The 20,340-nt window shown below is 44.4% G+C and overlaps 1 protein-coding gene across 1 annotated transcript in view; it reads right to left on the minus strand.

Annotated features, from left to right (window-relative positions):
• The window catches only part of GALNT17 (polypeptide N-acetylgalactosaminyltransferase 17), a 416,949-nt gene that overhangs the window by 5,530 nt on the left and 391,079 nt on the right, over nt 1–20,340 (minus strand). Inside the window, exons 8-9 of the mRNA XM_065920375.1 lie at nt 17,792–17,929; nt 9,852–9,947 (exon numbers count right to left, since the gene is read on the minus strand). Of these exons, the coding sequence (XP_065776447.1) occupies nt 9,852–9,947; nt 17,792–17,929 (234 nt within the window). The remainder of the gene's footprint in view (nt 1–9,851; nt 9,948–17,791; nt 17,930–20,340) is intronic.

The raw sequence follows: 20,340 nt of genomic DNA on the forward strand, positions 1-20,340 counted from the left end.
TATACACAGCTGCTTATTGAAATTATGAATCAATCTATTATCCAGCAGGCACACGAGCAGCGCTAAGAACATTAATTAACTGAGCGTATCTGTGACCCAGATGTTTAAAGAGCGAAGCTAAATGCCACTGGGATTAGAAGCTCTCCTTTCTGAGGTCTTCCAGGCCATGAAAACAGGGAGACCCAGACTTCCGGGACCTGTAAAGGCCAGCCCCCAGCCCCCAGCCAGGTGGGCAGGGCAGGAGAGGAGGGTACTGCAGGATTTCTGTTCTAGGGGAGGGCGGTTTCTCACACCAGGGGATGGATGTTTGGTTTGTTTCCACTTTGGGGCTATTCTAAATTACACCACTACAAACAGTCATGTATAAGTTTTGGTGTGAACATCGGTTCTCTTGGTTATACGAGTTTTCTCTCTCTCTCTCTCTTTTTTTTTGCCCACTCTATACGTGGGATCTTAGTTCCCCAACCAGGGATCGAACCCTCACCCCCTGCATTGAAGTTTCAACCACTGGACCATCAGCGAAGTCCCCTCTTGGTTATACAGTTGACTCTTGAACAACACAGGTTTGAACTAACAGGTCCACTTATACGTGGATGTTTTCAAGACATATGTATAATATGATTGGTTGGTTCACTCTGCAGGTTTGGAACCACAGGTAAGAAGGGCCAGCTTCTTATGCATTTCCTCCTAAGATGCCAGCTGAGACTGTGGGACCTGAACTGCTGAAGTAGGCTTGTGACTGGTCCTCTTCCCTCCAGCCCTTCCCAGTTTCCATCTGTCCTCCCCGATCCTGCACATTCAAATCCTATCATTCCTTGCCTCCACCCTCAGTGGCTCTCACTGCCCACAGATTTATGAACACACTTTCTCAACCATGATCTTCTACTATAGGTCCCCCAACTCATCTTTTCAGTCTTAACTCTTGGTTTCTTGGCTTAGTCTGACAGATGACTTGAAGTTTCTCAAAAACAGCCAACAATCTTCCCTGTATAAAATATACACTGGACATCCCTGGTGGTCCATGGGTTAAGAATCTGTCCCCTATAGAGGACACAGGTTTGAGCCCTGGTTCAGGAAGATTCCACATGCCGAACGGCATCTAAGCCCGTGTGCCACAAGTACTGAGCCCATGCTCTAGAACCTGCGAGCTGCAATTACTGAAGTCCACTCACCCTAGAGCCCTTGCTTCCCATCAAGAGAAGCCTGTGCGCTGCAACTAGAGAATACTTTGCTGCAACTAGAGAAAGCCTGTGCAGAGCAAGGAAGACCAGCACAACCAAAAATGAATAAAATTATTTTAAAAAATCCTTATTTTGAAACCTAATCCCCCCCAATTATACCTTCTCCTACCCCATCTCCCTTCCTTCCACAAAGCCACCCCACCATGTGATATATTTCAACTTATATACTTCTGTGTTCTATTAATGTGTCTTTCCCTGTTAGAGACTTTTGTCTTTGTTGTTGTTGTTTCAGAACCGCAGCATTCTACTCATTGTTACATACCATAAGGACCAAGAAAAGTATCTTACAAAAAGCAAATGCTCTATAAATGTCTTTTGAATTGAACAGAATTATTTTAGATTTGGCTGCTGGGCCCAGGAGGAGAAATAAATGTCATTATCCGCAACCCTAATGCATTAGGAAAAAAAAAAAACCCTTTGAGCTCAAATACAATTAATTCTCATTTAGGAGAAAAAGGAATTTTCTATTTGAAATGATCGAAGAGGTGCATAAAACTATTAACCCACATTTAACAGCCTTGAGGGAAAACTAAAATATGCAGGTTATAGCCAAATAAACAAAAGCCAGCCAAATAATTGTGGAATGACTTTGGAACACAGCAAAATCTATCGGATTGTCAATAAAGACATGGTTTGCAATTGCTTTCATATTAAGGGTCTCTCTCATCATTTCAAAATCAAGCCTAGTCAGGGTAGAAAACCGTTGGTAAATGAAAAATGCAGTTTATCTAGCTTCTACCCAGGAGACAGAGAGATGGGTTCCATTGATTCAGAACTGCTCTGAGGTGAATTTATTTGTTTGTTGTGGGGCTGAAGCCACAAGAGTGGTTTCTGGGGACTATGAGTACACGTGTACATTTTTAAAAACAAACAAACTTTCTTCATCACTGTCCAGGGCATGCCAGAACTCAATTCAATACAGAAAAAAAAAATATTTTCAACTGTATCAAGTGTATGCACCATGGTTGCCTAGGATCTGGGGTGGAGAAAAGGAGCAGGAGGAATCTTTAGGGGCAACAGTAGAAATGCAAACATACACACTAACATATGTAAAATAGATAGCCAGTGGGAATTTGCTCTATGACTCAGGGAACTCAAACTGGGGCTGTGTAACAACCTAGAGAAAAGGTGGGATGGAGTGGGCGCTGCGAAGGAGGCTCATGAGGGAGGGGACATATATAATACCGACGGCTGATCAATGTTGATGTATGGCAGAAACTGACACAGTATTGTAATTGTTCTTCAATTAAAAATAAGAAAACAAATGGAAATGCAGTAGAAACTTTCTGTATTTTGATTAAGCAAGGGATTTCATAGGTGTGTACTCCTGCCAGAACTCAGCCAACTGCACACTTTACGCAGATGCAATTTACTGTACCAACCTTATCCTTCAACGAAGTTGACTGAAAAATCTATCTGGGGATGTCCCTGGTAGTACACTGGGTAGGAATTCGCCTGCCAATGCAGGGGACATGGGTCCGATCCCTGGTCCGGGAAGTTGCCACATGCTGTGGGGGCAATAAGCCTGCGTACCACACCTGCTGAAGCCTGGGGGCCCTACAGCCCCCGCGGTGCAACAAGAGAAGCCACGGCAATGGGAGGCCCATACCTGCAACCAGAGAGTAGTCCCCGCTCGCCACAACTAGGGAAAGCCCACACGCAGCGATGAAGACCAAATGTAACCAAAAAAAATAAACAATCCTTATTTTAAAAAAAAATCGATCTGGGAGCTTAAAGGCATGCTATAGAATTAGATGTGTTTCCTGTAGAGAGGGTCAGATCCTAGGGGAGTGGTGGTCCCCAAGGCCTCTCTCCTCACCATTATGACTTATCATGCTGGATTTTTATTTTTAGTTTTGGCCGTGCTGGTTCTTCATTGCAGGCTTCTCTAGCTGTGCTGTGAGGGCTTAGCTGCTCTGTGGCATGTGGGATCTGAGTTCCCCGATCAGGGACAGAACCCACGTCCCCTGCCCTGGAAGGCGGATTCCTAACCACTGGACCCCTGGATCACCAGGGAAGGCCTGCTGTGCTGGATTAAAGTGCGATATTTCCAGACAATGCACTTGCTACTTGCAATGAATGGGGAGACACCTGCCTTTCTGGGGTCCAGCACTCTGGCTCCATCACCCACCAAATACGGAGCTGCACTAGGGTTCTGTTCCAGGGCCCCTAGGCTGCTGTCCCCTGGGACATAGCCAGAGCCCCATCGGCCTCTGCAGCTCTGCCCTCAGCACCGAGTTGGAATGTTCAAAGCTGTCTGAACCGAACAGTCAGGGAATGAGGCTATTTGAACAGTTTGCACTTGCTTTGCTGCGTGTCATGGTGCTAAGAACACAGAGACCTTTTCACCAGGTGGTTTCACCTTCCCCCACTTGTCATCCTTCAGAAGCAGCGATGTTGTTTCCTTACTAACTCAGTGATATGAAAACCATCTAAGAAATCAACATATTTCTCTGGGGAAAAAAATGCTGAAAGCAAGCCTCACAAATGACAATGGTTGTTTGAAGGTGGTAGGATTATAGATGACTTAAATTTGTCTTTTTCAGATTCACCAATTAGGTGTTGCATTTAGGAAACAAGAAAAAGATAAGGAGTGACTCGCTTTGAACTAAATAGTTCTGGGTGAGGTAGGCAGGCTCAGGTGCTCATGTGGCCACCATCCTAGTGTTCTGTATGAGTTCCTTATTCCAAGCCTAACAGTAACACAAAAACCTGCCTGGAACTTCCCTGGTGGAACAGTGTCTAACACTTGTGCTTTCAACACAGGGGGCACAGGTTCGATCCCTGGTTGGGGAACTAGGATCCTGCATGCTATGCATTGCAGCCAAAAACAAACAAAAACCTGCCTGGATCACTTCTGGTGTTTAGAGGAAGATCAACTCAACTTCTAAGGAGATGTAAACATTTTAACCAAGAATCTCCACTGGAAAACAACTTATGATTGTAACTCTGATTTTCTGGAAAGAGGAGCTCATCAATCCCTTTTGGCAAGAAAGGAGAAGTACAAGAATTCCTCCTTAACCTGGAGGACCCCTTAAGCAAAACCAAATACACGTGCCTTCAGTTCTGCATGCCATCTGAGACATCAAGCACTTGTTCTCTGTATGTGGTCTGCGAGATCCACTTTTCAGGGGTAATTAGAAAGCGAGAACTAGGGATTGGAAATAGAAAAGCAAAACAGATGGCAGACAAAAAGGCTGGGGTCCCCTGCCAAGTCTCAGGAAAGTCTCAGAGAGCAGAGGAGGGAAGTAACTCTGCTCGTCTCCCAGGTCTGCAGAGAGGGTGGGCGTGAGGGATGCTCGCGAGCACTGGATGAAGGGACAGCCCGAGAGGCAAGAGCTCAGAGCCCTGACATAAAAAACCCAGAAACGTTTTGAATATTTTGAGAGAAGATGAGTTAGAAGAACAACAGCAAAATAAAAAGAGAATCTGCAGCGAGGCATCACAGATTTATAGTGATGCACTGGAACGCAAGCAGAGGTTTTTTAATATTGCAGGTGCGTGCACGCTCAGTCGTTTCAGTTGTGTCCAGCTCTTTGCAACTCCATGGACTGTAGCCGTCCAGGCTCCTCTGTCCATGGGATTTTCTAGGCAAGAATACTGGAGTGGGTTGCTATTTCCTCCTCCAGGGGATCTTTCCAACCCAGGGATCGAACCCGAGTCTCCTGCATTGCAGGTAGATTCTTTGCTGCTGAACCACCAAGGGAGCCCAAAAGATTGCATAAGAGACAGGAAGTGCAAAGACCGCAGCACAGACCCTCCAGGGTGTCCCGCTTCAGGGTGTCCCGAGTATGGTCTCTCCTGCTTTCTGTGGCCTCTTTTGTGTGTGTATAGGTTTCCCAGACATAAAAAAAATACCTGCCCTCGCTTCTCCAACACTGGTTTCCCTCAAAAGCTAAGGTTTCCCTGCTTTGTAGCGGTTTCCAGGAACTGAGCGGTTTGCCTCTTACAGAAGGCGAGCGGTTTGCTCCCAGAATCACGAGCCTCCTTACTGGAGCAAAGCCACCTCACCCTGGGGTGCAAACTCCAACGTGGTCTCCGAGGATCCGTCCCCTGCGCCCCACCACTTACACAACTTTATCTGGAAGCGGAGGCTGCTGGGTGTCATTAACTTTGGCATGTTCCAAGTGCCTTCCACACTCTAAGCCCCGTCACTCCATGGGGGCACTAGTGCCTTATTGGCAAAATGCATCATCGTGACAAGGTGTTTGAATGATGGATCGCTTAAACGATGAAGCCATCAAAGAGGAAGCCCAAGATCAGATTACATTTAATTACGGGATAAAGGAATTCTCATCTATCACTCTGCTGATGAATTAGCTGGAGGAGGGAATGTGTGCTTCTCAGAAAAGAGGGAAGAGGAAGACTAAACGTGCTGGCAGACGGACAAACAGGGGAGACCTGTGATACCCTCCCTGGAACGCACTGGGGAGTTCCTAAACAGAGCTGACTCCTCTCAGTTCCTCCCCAAGGGGCATACCTCATCTTCAGAAGGTCCCACTGGAGCTTGGAGCTCTTTCAAAGAGTGTTGTGTGGAGTCCCCAGGGCCCCTGCCCTCGGAACCCGTGCTGGCCACGCCCTGTCCATGGCGTGCCTGCTCGGCGCTGTGGTCCTCAGCTCCGGAGGAGGAGACGGCACTGGAATCGGTGAGGCTGTACAATGGCCCATAGAAACACCCTCAGTGCAGCTGATCCTCAGGTTGGATGTGGATAAAAACACTTGGGGGCAGAGGGAGGGACAAACGAGGAGGGGCTTCAGGGGAGTGTTGGGGCGGTGCAGAACTGCTCTTGTTGTGGTGGGGTTACCTGACCGTATGTTTTGTCAACAACTTGCAAAACTGGGACTTTCCTAACTGTTCAGTGGCTAAGACTTCGCCTTCCAATGCAGAAGGGGTGGGTTCGATCCCTGGTCGGGGAGCTAAGATCCCATGTATCTCATGACCGAAACTCCCAATCTTAAAACAGAAGCAATATGGTAACAAATTCAATAAAGACTTTAAAAAATGACCCACATCAAAAACAAATGTTTAAGACTGTTCTCTCTTGTGGCTTTCAAGGAAGCACAGAGGGGTAGAGCAAAAAGTCCTGTGAAATACTAAAAAGTACTGAAAATAAAACTTTAAAAGAAACTTGCAAAGCTACATTATAAAAAGAATGAATTAACCTTAAAAGTGAAAACAACATTATAGAAAAACTGAAATAGCATTATAAATTGAAAAAAAAATTGGCTGGTATCGAGGCATAGGGCTTCCCAGGTGGTGTCAGTAGTAAAGAACTTGCCTGCCAATGCAGGAGACACAAGAGATGCGGGTTTGACCCTTGAGTGGAGAAGATCTCCTGGAGTAGAAAATGGCAACCCACTCCAGCATTCTTGCCTGGAAAATCCCATGGACAGAGTAGCCTGGTGGGCTACAGTTCATGGGTTGGAAACAGTCAGACATGACTGAGCGCACACACATATACGGCTGCCCTGGATCACAGGCCCCAGCCACGCACTGATGTTTCCCTGAACACGCCGTATCCCACCCCGACCCCCACCTCTACACCTCTGCTCTTACGTTACACTTGTCTGGCACTGCCTCCACGCTTGCTTCAAGCCTTCCTTCTACATCTTGCTGTGAACTAGAGGACGCTGGGGGCTCACAGACACGAGCTAGGTCTCCTGCCATGAATCAGATGGTAGAGCCCAGCATTCAAGACCAGAGATCACAGGATAGTTTGAGAAGTGGCCTGGCATAGCCTGAATCTCAAGTTTCAAAGGGAGCTGGGGGGAGGGTGGTCACTACCTGCCTGACGGGTACAGGATTAAACCTTGCCCAAACCAGAATTGGGTTTATCGTCAACATTTTGTTCCTTGTCTCAAGCCAGCCACAGCACTGGCCAGAGGGCTGGCATGAACTGCATCGTTGGGACCTCAGGCAGCAGCTCGAGGGTCTTGAGAGAAGCCTCAGAGCCTTTGGAGGGGGATTAAAGAATGAGGCCCTGGGCCCAGGGCTGCCCACTCTGTGCTCTCTTCTTGGTCTTTGCCTTCCAGAATGGGGAGGGTTGACAGGTTGACCAAGTAGGCTGGAAGAGAGAGCAAGAAGGGGCTGGCAGAGGAGGACAATCCCACAGCCGGTATCCTGGCAGGGAGACCTTAGCTGTTCCAGTGAAGTCACCCCACCACCCACCCCCTCAACGCCAGACCTGGGCCCAAGATGGCAAAAGCTGGGGCAGGGAGCTCTGGGCCTCCTTAGAGAAGACCTCCCACTCTAAATAGATTCGAGCTGACACCAAAAGCTGCTGCTGTGCCCTTGACATCTATTTTTTCTATGCTTGCGATATAAAGTTTATTTTAAAATAATTTTAAGATAAAAGACAGCCAGTTTAAAGAAAAATAGCTTTAAACAAAACACTGGCTCGGAAAAGAAACCGACGTTTGTCTGATGCAAATTTAGTAACCAGGCCAGAGCAAGGCTGGGCACCAGCTCGTGATTGAGCAGGCTCTTCTGAGAGGCCGGGAACCATTTCCATCTTGTTGACAAACACATGTTGAAGACAGGAAATTACCCTCCTCAGTGCCTATTTTATCTCTGTTTAATTGCTGTCTGATAATAAATTACAACACAGAGTCCATTAATTAAGCTAACAATGTCTGTGGAACATGCCTAGTTACAGGAGCTTTGATGCAGTTTGCCCACAGCACTTCACCAGGTGGTTTAAAAGGATGTCAGGGCACGTGACTGGTGGGGAGACGCTCCGAGCCTAGGGTGAGTGGGTTTGGGAAGGAATAGGAGGGAAGCTTGATGAGCGAGGGGCGAGGCAGCCTGGCAGGTAGCGAGCAAGCAGCACCAAGGCTGCACTCTAATTCAGGACATGTGGTAGAACAGAAAAAAAAATATTATATTTGCTTTCACAAAATCAGCTGATGGACAACAACCATGGCCCATGCCAACAGGTGTTCCTCCCAGAATTGGGAGGATTAAGGATGAGCCTGATTTGGTTTGCTGTTCCATCATCAATGAAGTGGCAGGAGCATCCATTTGGAAAAGTCTGTGAATGCAGAAGGGATGGGTAAAAGATGCGTTCTAGATATTTTCTGCACTGGGCTCTGAAGGCCACCAAGCTCCCAGCAAGAGAGGAGAATTTGGTGACCAGACTCCCTGTCTGGGCAGGGAGTAGGCAAGAAATGATCTTGAATTCAGTGGACTGGATTTGAATTTAAAATGCCTAGGTTCTGGTCGGCTTTGCTCACAGGCACTCCTTCTCCATGCCTCAGTTTTTTCACGCTGCCTGCTTTTCTCCTAGAGTGACCACAAGGAGCAAACGACTCAGGATTCAATCTGCCTGGAATTACTTTCAGAGGACCGGTCGCACAATGAAGGGAGCGGGGGTCTGGATTACGAGAACTACCTGCGGTGACAGCAGAGGAAATACGGCTGTCTCTTTCCAGATGCCAGCTTAACAAGAAAGCAGAAGCGCCCGCAGCAGAGCGAGCCCGTGGCCATGAATGCACGTGAGAGGATGTGTGTGTGCCCGATGCACGTGAGCTTGCTGGTGAACGTGTGTGTTCAGAGAACATGAGAGAGATGAAGGGACCTTACGGGGCATTGTGTCCACTGTCTTCCTTTCATAGACGAACAAAAGGCTTAGAACCAACCATCTCGTGCGCCTCTGAAATTGAATATGTCTTCCCGGTTTGCGGCCTGCCTTTTATTACTACTGGTTAACATAAAAGCGTTTTACATTTTTATGCATGTCAAGTCTCATGATGTCTTTGGATCTGTTTTCTCCCAGTTCTAGAGGACCTGCTAAACTCTCCCAGTGCACACGCCCATACACGCATGCATGCGCGTGCACACCATGGGCTAACACAAAGCTGTCAAAGGAAATTCATTTACCAAGTTCTACTCTTACTGTGTCGGCCCATGGTTTTGCCCTCTTTGGTTATCTTTGCTATCTCCTGAGAGACCAGAAGACACGTGTATTCTTTAAAGTGTTACTGCCAGCACATTACTCCTTCCCAATCAGTGCTCGGCACTTGTACCAGTGCTTGAAGACCGGGACATACTCACCACCAAACTGATGACAGTGGCTAAGACTCCACGCTCCCAATGCAGGGGGCCTGGGTTCGATCCCTGCTCAGGGAACTAGATCCCACATACCACAGCTACAGTTCCTGTGTGTGGCAAATAAGACCCAGTGCAGCTAAATAGCTAAATAAACATTAAAGAAAAGCTTACAATGGCCTTTCAGAACAGACACACCAATCAGGTTCTCATGAGGGAAGTGGCTAACTCTTTCTTTGATGTTGTAAGCAGGCTTGCTTGGTTATCAGTAAACATACGTACATGTGACATCTATTTGCCTATGAGCAAATGACACCAAAATGTAAGCACAGTTTCCTTTCAGTGGGAAATGTGCCCCTTTATCCTCTTAATAATTGTGTTGATGCAGCCACCTGTGAATCTTCTCCCTCGTTCCTGTAGAGACATCACCAGAAAGCCCCTCGCCTGCTCAGAACAGGCAGCAACTACCAAAGGAGAGGACAAAAGAAGTTTCCAGAAGTCCTACGGATCCCCAGTAGGTACAGTGAACTTCCTCCCTTCCTGGTCAGAGATGGGGCTCCTACCTGCGGTCCCCAGCCGTGGCACGGGTACAGTATCGCCGTGTGGTTCTCCATTGGCCCCTGGTCCAAGCAGACGTCTTTTGCCTTGTTGTTGCGAAGCTGCGGGAACAGGTCAAACAGGACCCATCAGACCTTGTCTGGCGGAGCAACTGTTCCCCACCCACCATTCCACCCCGACTTGGTTCTGACTTCTTAATGCAGACGCCATGAGACCTCCCCTCCACATCCCCACCTCCAAGTAAGGACCAAAGCTTGAATCTTCGAGATCATATAGCAAGAAAGACAGTCCTCCAGTGGGTGGTGTGGGCACCGAGCCTCTGCCTGTGACCGTGTACCCCGCCAAGCGCATAATCCCTCATTCTCAGCATATGTGACATGTTAGCAAACTTCATGGTGGTAATTTTGCGATACGTAAAGGTATCAGATTAACAAGTTGTACCATTTAAAGTGAAGTCGCTCAGTCGTGTCTGACTCTTTGCGACCCCACGAACTGTAGCCTACCAGGCTCCTCTGTCTATGGGATTTTCCAGGCAAGAGTATTGGAGTGAGTTGCCATGTCCCTCTCCAGGGGATCTTCCTGACCCAGGGATTGAACCCGGGTCTCCTGCATTGCGGGCAGAACCAGAAGTTCAGAAGTCTGAACCAGACTTCCCTGTAGCTCGAATGGTAAAGAATCTGCTTCCCTTGTGGCTTCATTTGCGTATCACCGGGTAAAGAATCCACCTGCAATGCTGGAGATCTGGGTTCGATCCCTGGGTTGGTAAGATCCCCTGGAGAAGGGACAGGCTACCTACTCCAGTATTCTGGCAGGCTACAGTTCGTGGGGTCACACAGAATCAGGCTGGACTGAGCGACTAAGATACACAGGGCCCAAGAGCTGCGAAAAACGCACGTCTCCCACTGGCTAGTTCATCTTGCAGCTCCCGCCAGATTCACGCAAGATGGCAACTGGGGCGATCTGAGGTGGTTGCGACTGTTACTGTGGAGACTGTACCACTTAAACTTATACAATATTAGCTTCCCTGGTGGTTCAGAAAGTAAAGAATCTGCCTGCAATGGGGAGACCCAAGTTGAATCCCTGGGTGGGGAAGATCCCCTGGAGAAGGGAATGGCAACCCACTCACTATTCTTGCCTGGAGAATCCCACGGACAGAGGAACCTGGTGGGTTACAGTTTATGCGGTCGCAAAGAGTAACGGCACGACTGAGCGATTAACACTTTCATATGTCAATTACAGATCAATAAAGCTGGAGAGAGAGAGAGAGAGAAAGAAAAAGAACACCAGCTTGGGGAAAAAAAATCAATAGAGGAGCATTTTTTTGTAGCCTACTGGTTTCAAGCCAGAGGAAAGACAGCTTCTGATAGCTGAATATCACCCCTTTTCTCCTGGAACCAGTTCTTTGTCTTAAATACTTGTGTTTGAAATACCTAGGGTGGATTCTCTTTTTCTTTTTTTCTTAAAGAGATGCATTCTTTTAAACCCACATTTCCAAAAGTCCATAAAGAGGGGTGTAGAGAGAAGTGATGAATCAGACATTTCCAAAGATGGTCCAAAGCAAGCAATCTTTAAAGAATGGCAAAGCTAACTTAGGAGACCACAACTTAGCCCCACAACTTTCGTTCCTTTATATCAATAGATGCTTTAAGAAATGCTTGCTGCGAGTGCTTTCAGTGGTACAAAGAGATGGAAAAACTCAGACAACTTCTGAGTAAAAAAGTAATTCAGAAGAGTTAGATTTTTGAAAGTGATGAAATTTTAGCAATACTTTTACCCAGGCATTTTACTTGTATTCTTCTCTTTTTTTTGTATACAGAAGAGCAATATGGTAGAAATGTCTAATGAAGTCTAACAAAGTTTTTAAAATGTAAAGTAAAAATGAGAGGTGATAAAATTAATAACAAAATATTGTTTGGGAGACTAACAAAAGATATCCTATTTTTACAAATTTACACTGAATGGTAAGTTGGAAGGCTTCATGTTTAGCAATTATTTCCCTTTTTGAGAATTACTGGCTTATTTCCCCATTGGGATCTCAAAGTGGTTTTATTATAGATTTGTAAGGGCTCTTTACATATTAAGAATATTAATGTTTTTAGGGCATATATGTTCCACACAATGATATCAGAATGCTAGTCTTTTAAATTTTTTCCTGATGTTTATGCAAACAAATCTATTGTGCAGTAACTTAATATATGTTTCCTGAAGCTGCTAAGAGTTTGGTATTGTGCTAAGTTTAACAAACACAAAGACTGAAAAACCCAAGAGTGCCTGCTCTGAAGGATGGGCTGCAGAGAGAGAGAGACACAGGAAGAGCGAGTACAATAACTGAATTATGCCAGGGCAGCAAAGAGAATGCCCTCACCCCACCTGAGGCTTCAAAGACTAAGGGGAGGTGACTCCTGAGCTAAATGCTAAAAAGGATTAAGTAAAAGAGATGCTAATGATGTTCTATTTTTCACTCAGGGGATGTCTACATGGATTTTTACCTTATATTATTATGCTGCACATGTTGGGTTTACGCATATTTTATGTGTGCTGTATTTCATATAAATAATGCTTAAAGAAAAAAAAAAAAAGATGAGCAAAAGTGAACTATGGAGCAGAGGTTTTTCCATATGAGCCAAGCACAGAATTTTGAGCAAGAGTTGGTGGCTTAATGTTTCTGTGCACACCGAAGTGCTAGTGCATTAGGAAGACAATATCTTACATGTGTGAGCCAGGACATAACATATTTGCATATCTTTCTTTTTACTTTTTTTTCCTTTTTATTGAAGTATGTTGTTCAGTCTCTAAGTCATGTCCAACTCTTTGCCACCCCATGGACTGCAGCACACCAGACTCCCCTGTCTTTTATTACCTCCCAGAGTTTGCTCAAACTCATGTCTGTTGAGTGAGTGATGCATGCCATCCAACCACCTCGTCCTCTGTCGCCCCCTTCTCCTCTTGCCCTCAGCGTTTCCCAGCATCAAGGTCTTTCCAATGAGCCGGCTCTTCACATCAGGTGATCAAAGTATCGGAGCTTCAGCTTTTACTGAAGTATGCGTGCATGCTCAGTCACTTCGGTCATTTCCGACTCTTGGGGATCCCATGGACTGTAGCCCAGCAGGCTCCTCTGCCCATGGGATTCTCCAGGCAAGAACACTAGAGTGGTTTGCCATTTCCTTCTCCAGGGGATCTTCCCAATCTATGGATCGAACCCACTTAAGTTTCCTGCATTGGCAGGCAGGTTCTTTACCACTAACGCCAACTGGGAAGCCTTACTGAAGTAGAGTTAATTTAAAATGTCATTTTAGAAATCACGTTTCCAATGCAGGGGGCACTGGTGCCTTGCCTGCTAGGGGAACTAAGATCCCACATGCCACGGGGCACTGCCAAAAAAAGCTTTAAAAACTCTTTAAATTAGAATTTTTTTAAAAAAGTAGAAGTTACCAAAATGTGACTAAGAACAGGATATATAGAGTTTACAGAACTAGAAAGCTTTTTAAAAAGCCTCCAAACAAGCGAGTTAAAAACTAAGGAAAGAAACTGGAGCATTAAAACCAGAAATATTCACTGGCCTACGGAAAAACACTCAAATAGAATCGTAGGTAAAAAACAAAAAGCAGAAAGTACACACAGAATAGGTGGTTAGGCAGGGTGTAGTGAAAACAACCCATAGGAATGTTAAATCAGAGTTGTCTGAATAAGGCTAGATTTTGTTACTAGACTGAATTTGACTCAGTTTGATGTCTTCCACTTAATACTGTCATCCATCTGAAATATATTTCAGTATATAGTGGGCTCAGCAAGCACAGAAGGAGTAACAGGAGGCCAGAGTCCTGACTTGTTAATACTGATCATAGCTGGGAATTGGGATCTGAAATAAGCTTTGTTTTTATCTTCATATTTTCTGTATACTGTATGTATTGAATTTATTACTTAAAAAAGTTAGGAAAATTTTGCAAAAACAAAAGCTTTCCCTCCTCCAAAAATCAGATTATGATCTCTATGTTACCTCTAAAGCCATTCCAACCTTCAGCTCCAGAGATGTCATTTACATTCTGTTTCACATGAAATGTGCAGTGCACAGCCTGTGGAACGCTGCCCTAGCCTCCTAGCATTTTACATTTTTATTGTTTCTCTTTTTGTAACTGTTTTTCTTCTAATCATAAAATTATCATATAAATATTAGTGATAATTGAGGAAACATGAGAAAATACCACATTAAAAGCTGCCTGTCCCCTATGTAGAAGTTTCACCTCCCATTCTCTTGTCTTACTTTATTGTTTAGTCTCTAAGTCATCTCCAACTCTTTTGTGACCCCATGGACCGCAGCCCACCAGGCTCCTCTGTTCATGGGATTTCCCAGGCAAGGATACTGGAATGGGTTGCCATTTCATTCTCTGGAGGATCTTCCCGGGCCAGGAATAGAACCCAAGTCTTCTGCATTGCAGGTGGATTCTTTACTACTAATCTAAAATAGTGGCTAATCTAATTTCATAATCCTGACTTTTTCTCTTAAGGTTTATATTATCAATATTTTTCTTGCATCAAACTTTTGTATATATCTTTTGAAATGTTGCAAAATATTGCAAACTACAATTTAACTAACCTTCAAGTTAAATTCAAATGTTTGATCGAAGAAACAAAAATCCCTGAGATGAACAATGTTACTGGCAAATCTCTGTCCTCATTTCAGATTATTTGCTTGGGATAGAGTGGAGAGGAAGTAAGCCTTTTAATACATGTGGTTCAAATTGCTTTTTAAAAAGCTTGTTTCAATTTGCACTCTCATCAGAGGATCTGTGGTTTTCATATTATCAAGACCTGGCTGGCGAAGCACCAACAGATATTCTAAAAATGAATCTTTGTTCTTTTGGTGTAAGACAAAATGCTACCTCAGTGTATTTTATTTTATTTTTACCCCAGTGTATTTTAAATTTTGTTTTAACTTCTTTGATTATGAAATAAATATAAAAATTCCACCCACTTGTATTTTCTCTTGCACTTTGTCTCTTTTTCTTTGGGGATGTTTTCTCATTTAAATAAAAAATTTCATTTAAAGTCTATTTGCAGAGTTCATTATACATTAAAGATATTATCCATTCATCTATCGTATTTATGATATACAGACTTCCACCTTGGCATATTATTTCTCCATTCGGTTGATATATAGGTTATTTTAATATTTATGAGCCCATATCAAATGTCATTTTCCTTTTTATTTTCTTCCATAGCTTTTGCTCTTAGGAAGCCCTTCCCCTTTAAGAGTTCAGATTCATATCTATTTCTGGATGGTTCCATTATGGTTTCTTTTCTTTCATTTAATGCTTATAGTCCATCTGAAATATACTTTGGGATTTGCTTTAAGAATCTAAATTGTTCTCTTTTCCAAAGAGCTGGGTGATTTACCCAATTGTCTTATGAATAATCCTTTCACCGCCCACTGTTTTTCCATGCGATCTTTATGTTTGATATTTGAAAACCAAAAACAAAAAGAAACATGTTTTTATTTTGAGGAAGACAAGGCTGTGTGCACCTATTAATAGCTAGCAGGACGTGCCAGGTACTGTTCTAAGAAGTCTGTATATGGCGTCTTGCTTTTCATCTTCCCAACAACCCCACGACGTAGTTACTTTCACACCCTCATTTTACAGATGAGGGGACAGATGCTAAAAGGAGCCACTCGGGCTTGAATCCAGCAGGCTGGCTCTCGAATCTTCGTGCGTCCCCAACCACTACACTTGTGAGCATGCATGCTCAGTTGCTCAGCCTTATCCATCTCTTTGCGACCCCATGGATTGCAGCCAACTAGGCTCCTCTGTCCATGGGATTCTCTACGAAAGAATATTAGACTGGGTTGCCAATTCCTCCTCCAGTGGAGCTTGCCGACCCAGGGATCAAACCCACGTCTCTTGCAACTCCTGCACTGGCAGGCTCTTTACCACAGAGCCACCTGGGAAGCCCTGTAAGAAGCAAGCTCCGCATCCATATTCCAGCTCGGAAGGGACACTTTGCCCGCACTTTGATGATTTAACCTGGGGCTGACTTAATTCCTCCAAAAGCTTTCTCCCATAAAACAGAAAAAGGCACAACTGCAGAAAAAGGAAATGCTCCAAGTCCGTGAGGATTTCTCAGCTTCAGGAGTTCCAGGGAGCCCTGAGAAGAAACCCAAATGCAGAGCGAGTGGGGCATCTCTGTTGGGTCCAAAGCACTTGGCTCCCTGAGGTCTGACCAGAGTCTGCGTCACTAATCCCTCATCCAAAAACACAGGGATGTCACGGGACAGATGCCCCAGCGCTTACATACACGCACATGGTCAGCAGTGCTGCTTACGATGTTAAAAAAAAAAAAAGAAACAATGGAAATGTCTATGTTTTCAAGCAAAACACAGTCATACACAAAAGGTACCATCTTATACAGCCATTGACAAGGTTGCACAAAAAGGCTTAACCACACAGGAAAATATTGTCTCGTTAGTAACATTTCAAATTACAAGGCACGGTGGACAGCCTGGTTTTAGTTTAAAACTTATATACTTTTTAATACCATCTTATACAGTCATTAATAATGTTGCAGAAAAGTGCTTAAGGACACAGGAAAATATTCTCTATTATTAGTAACATTTCAAATTATATGGTATTGTGGACAGCCTGGTTTTAGTTTAAAACATATATATGTATATTTATACCATCTTATACAGCCATTAATAATGTTGCAGGAAAGTGCTTAAGGACACAGGAAAATATTCTCTATTATTAGTAACATTTAAAATTATAAGGCATTGTGGACAGTCTGGTTTTAGTTTAAAAAAATATATATATATACATATACCAATACAAATAGATGTGTATATAAAAAGTATATGTATAAACCTGGCAGGCTACAGTCCATGGGGTCGCATGGAGCACACACACACACATACTTAAATAAAAATAAATATTTTTAGTATAAAGAAATATAAACACACATGTAATAAATCAGACCATACGTCCAAATGTACACATTACCTTTGGGGTTAGAATGCTTAAGTCTAATCCTGGCTTTGTGATTTATAAGCTATGAGACTTTAGATAATGTATTTAATGTCTCCAAGTCTCAGTGTTCCTATCAATAAAATGGGAATAACACTACTACCTGATAAAGTAAGGATGATTGAACTCATATGTGAAAAACACTTAGAACAGTACCAGCACATTTTAAGTGTTCACTGCTATTGTTGCTATTTTCAAAATGCAAATTTATGGCATTTTTACTATAAGAAAGGTCAATCTGTTTTAATGTTCAGAAAAGTGACATTGTCTCAGCATAGAAAATCTGAGAAGAGCATCTGTATCCTTTCTTTGGCAGCAAGTGACCCTGGTGCATATGGCAGTGGGCCCTGGACAGATAGGTATAGTCTCCGCCTCTCTTTACATCCAACTTGCCGCTCAGCGTCTCAGTACAGGTCCCAGGGTACCTCAAATGCCCTAAACAGAATTTATGGTCCATTCCACACCATGAGCCAAATGATGGCCCACATCCCCATTGTGACATTTATTACATGTATCTCACCACCAGTTGGTGGGGCTTCCCTGGTACCATCAGGCAGATGGTAAAGAATCTGCCTGCAATGCAGAAGACAAAGAGATGAGGGTTCAATCCCTGGGCCGGGAAGATCCCCTGAAGAAGAAAATGGCAACCCACTCCAGTATTTTTGCCTGGGGAATTCCATGGACAGAGGATCCTGGAGGGCTACAGTCCGGGGGGACTGCAAACAGTCAGATACGACTGAGCACACACTCACAATTCACAATTCATTCAAACCAGCTGGTGAGAGCCTTGCTGTGAAGGCTGGCACCTCTAAAAGAACTAATCACTGAATGAATGAATGAGTGAATGACTTTGTCATTCATCCCCAGCCAAGTGATCCACAGCCCCCTGCACAGTCATCCAAGTCGAGAGCAAGTGTGGTCTTCATTACCTCCCCGTAGGCGACGGTGTTATTGTATCTTCTCATTTCTGGGTAGACGTGGTCCAGATACCACTGGAAATTCTTACACTTTAAACTTTTCCTTAAGGCTCTTCTTTCGGAGACATCGCCTATGTCAATTCCTGGATTCTGAAAGCAAGCAAAGGGTTTAGTGATTGGGAGGCTCTGGCCAGAGCAGAGGACGGGCAGTGTCACCTTCGGGGAAACCATCAGAGAGAAATCTGAAGCCTGTACGTGATTCTTTCGCTCTGAGCTAGCCAGTACTGTCTCCCTGGGCACTGTATGCAGCCCCCCAAGCCAGCCTTCCTCATCACCATGAAAGGGATCCTGCAATACTTGGGATACTGACAACCTGCCTTCCCAGCTCCATCTCTGCCATCTCTTCAGTGACTCTCAGACCCAATTATTACAGGAATTATTTGATTAAGACGAGAAAAGAAATGCCTATAACCACCTCCTGCCTTTCTCTTTTTGTACATGTGTAATTCCCCCTTCCCCCCTTTGCAGGCTCTTTGTGAAGTTCATTATATGCAGATGTGAAAATAATTTTCCATTGCAAAGCTTGTAATGATGTTCTAATGAATAATTCACTCTGCTTTTACAGAAATGAACCTGTAATGGGCTGCTGTGTGCTGACAGGGGAAAATAAAGTAGCTGAAATATGACTCCAGAGTCAGCCAAGACGGCTCTGACCCGGTAGAGACAGGATACCCCTTCACTATGACGGGCAGGCAAGGAGCATTTTAGAGCAAGAGGAGAAGAGTTTAAATGATTTCATTAAGATTTCTTCTTCGGCAGCTGAACAGGGATTTTTAAAAGAAAAGTCCCTTTAAATGTCAAACTTATTAACATTCAAAGGCAAACCTGGGCAGTGATATTTTAACTCTTTATTTTACTATACTTAGCAAGATTAATGAGGATGGTCATTTGTGAAAAGCCAGGTAAGCAACACTGGCATTAGGGACCCGAGGTGGTTTGTAATGATGGAGAAAGCATTGGGAGATCAGCCTTGAGTTCTTCTGACCCAAAGTCACATCCCCAGCCTAGGTCACTGCTCTCATCTCAAACAAGAAAAATAACAGCACTTGTTCCAGTGATGTCACAGGGCTGTAGGCAGAGCCGAAGGAAAACACCATTTCACATCCCTGCCCTGGGATGTGCCGGGTGTAGGACCTTAAGCAAGTCAATTTAACTTGCCAGAGTTGCGGTTTACCCATCTATAAAACAGACATCATAATAGGTTCACATCAAACTAGCAGTTATTGAACACAGTATTTGTTATGCTCTGTTTTAAGTCTCATGTTTATCTTCCCAGGAGCCCTGTGAGATCAAGGTTACCAATCTGGACTCTGTAGATGAGGACATCAGGGCAGGTAGTTCCTCTGTCAAGAGGTTGTTATGAGGGGTAAACAAGATATTGCAAACAAGAACCTTAGTGAGTGCCTGGGACAGTATAAGGGGCTCAGCAAAGGTTGCTATTTTATACAATAATGTGGAAAATCACTTCTAGCTTAATGGCTATAAAGTGCTATGTGGCCGGAAGGGGGTTTTCAGTGCTTTGGAACATCATTTTAATAATTGTAACAACAATGATAAAAAAATTCTTCACTTGTATCCTGTTTATCCACAAACCTAGACATATTCGACTGCACTTCTCTTGTCTGGGGTTCCAGCCTCCTGAAACACAAGGGCTGCCATTTCTCAGTGAGAACAATTCTGTGGCTCGGACACCTACAGGAGCTCCAGCTGAACAGATAAACCCGACTATGGTTGAGAGTACAGGTCAGCAAACTGGGCTATGGAGGACAAAAATGCTCGCCAACATTTCACATCCTGTGCCAGGCATTGCTCCAAGTACATCACACGTCCTTAGCTTTAGCACTTAATACTCAGATTAAGTATTTCCAATTTAGTTCTCACGATCGACCTAAAGGAAGGAGGGCTTGCTATAATCCCCATTTGATAACTGAGGAACCTAAGATATAGAGATGATAATTAGATTTGTTCAACATGTCATAATTATAAGCGGCCAGGCTGGGATTCCAAACAAGCCTGGGCACAACTGCCATACAAGGCTCTTGTGGGGCTGTAGTAATGGGAATTTTCCTAGATTATATTCTGGGTGGAATACGGAAGATAACTGAAGAGCCGTGTAAGCAAGGATCCAGCGTGCAGCAGGGACCTACATCACGGGGCAGCTGGAGCTCTGCGGGAAGCGAGAGCGGATGATGGAGTCTGGTGCCAAAAACTGGGCGAGCATCTTCTAGAGACAGTGCCCGCTCAGGAGCAGGTCTTGACACTCAGTGTCCAGATGAATATAATGAGACTAGAATTAACACACTATAGTCCTTCTAATCTCTGTAAATGGATTTAGAGATTTCCATGGTGCCAATCCCCATGTAAAGCAGGGGTTCTAAAACCTGGAGGTCTGTGAGCCACCTCAAAGTCTATTTATAATCCTGCAAGGGTGTGCATCTTTCTGGAGAGGAAGCATCGGCTTAGTAAAGGGATCAGTGACAGGTCAAGCACAAGGTCAATGT

This window comes from Muntiacus reevesi, chromosome 2, assembly GCF_963930625.1.
Source record: "Muntiacus reevesi chromosome 2, mMunRee1.1, whole genome shotgun sequence".
In the NCBI taxonomy this organism is placed as follows: domain Eukaryota; kingdom Metazoa; phylum Chordata; class Mammalia; order Artiodactyla; family Cervidae; genus Muntiacus; species Muntiacus reevesi.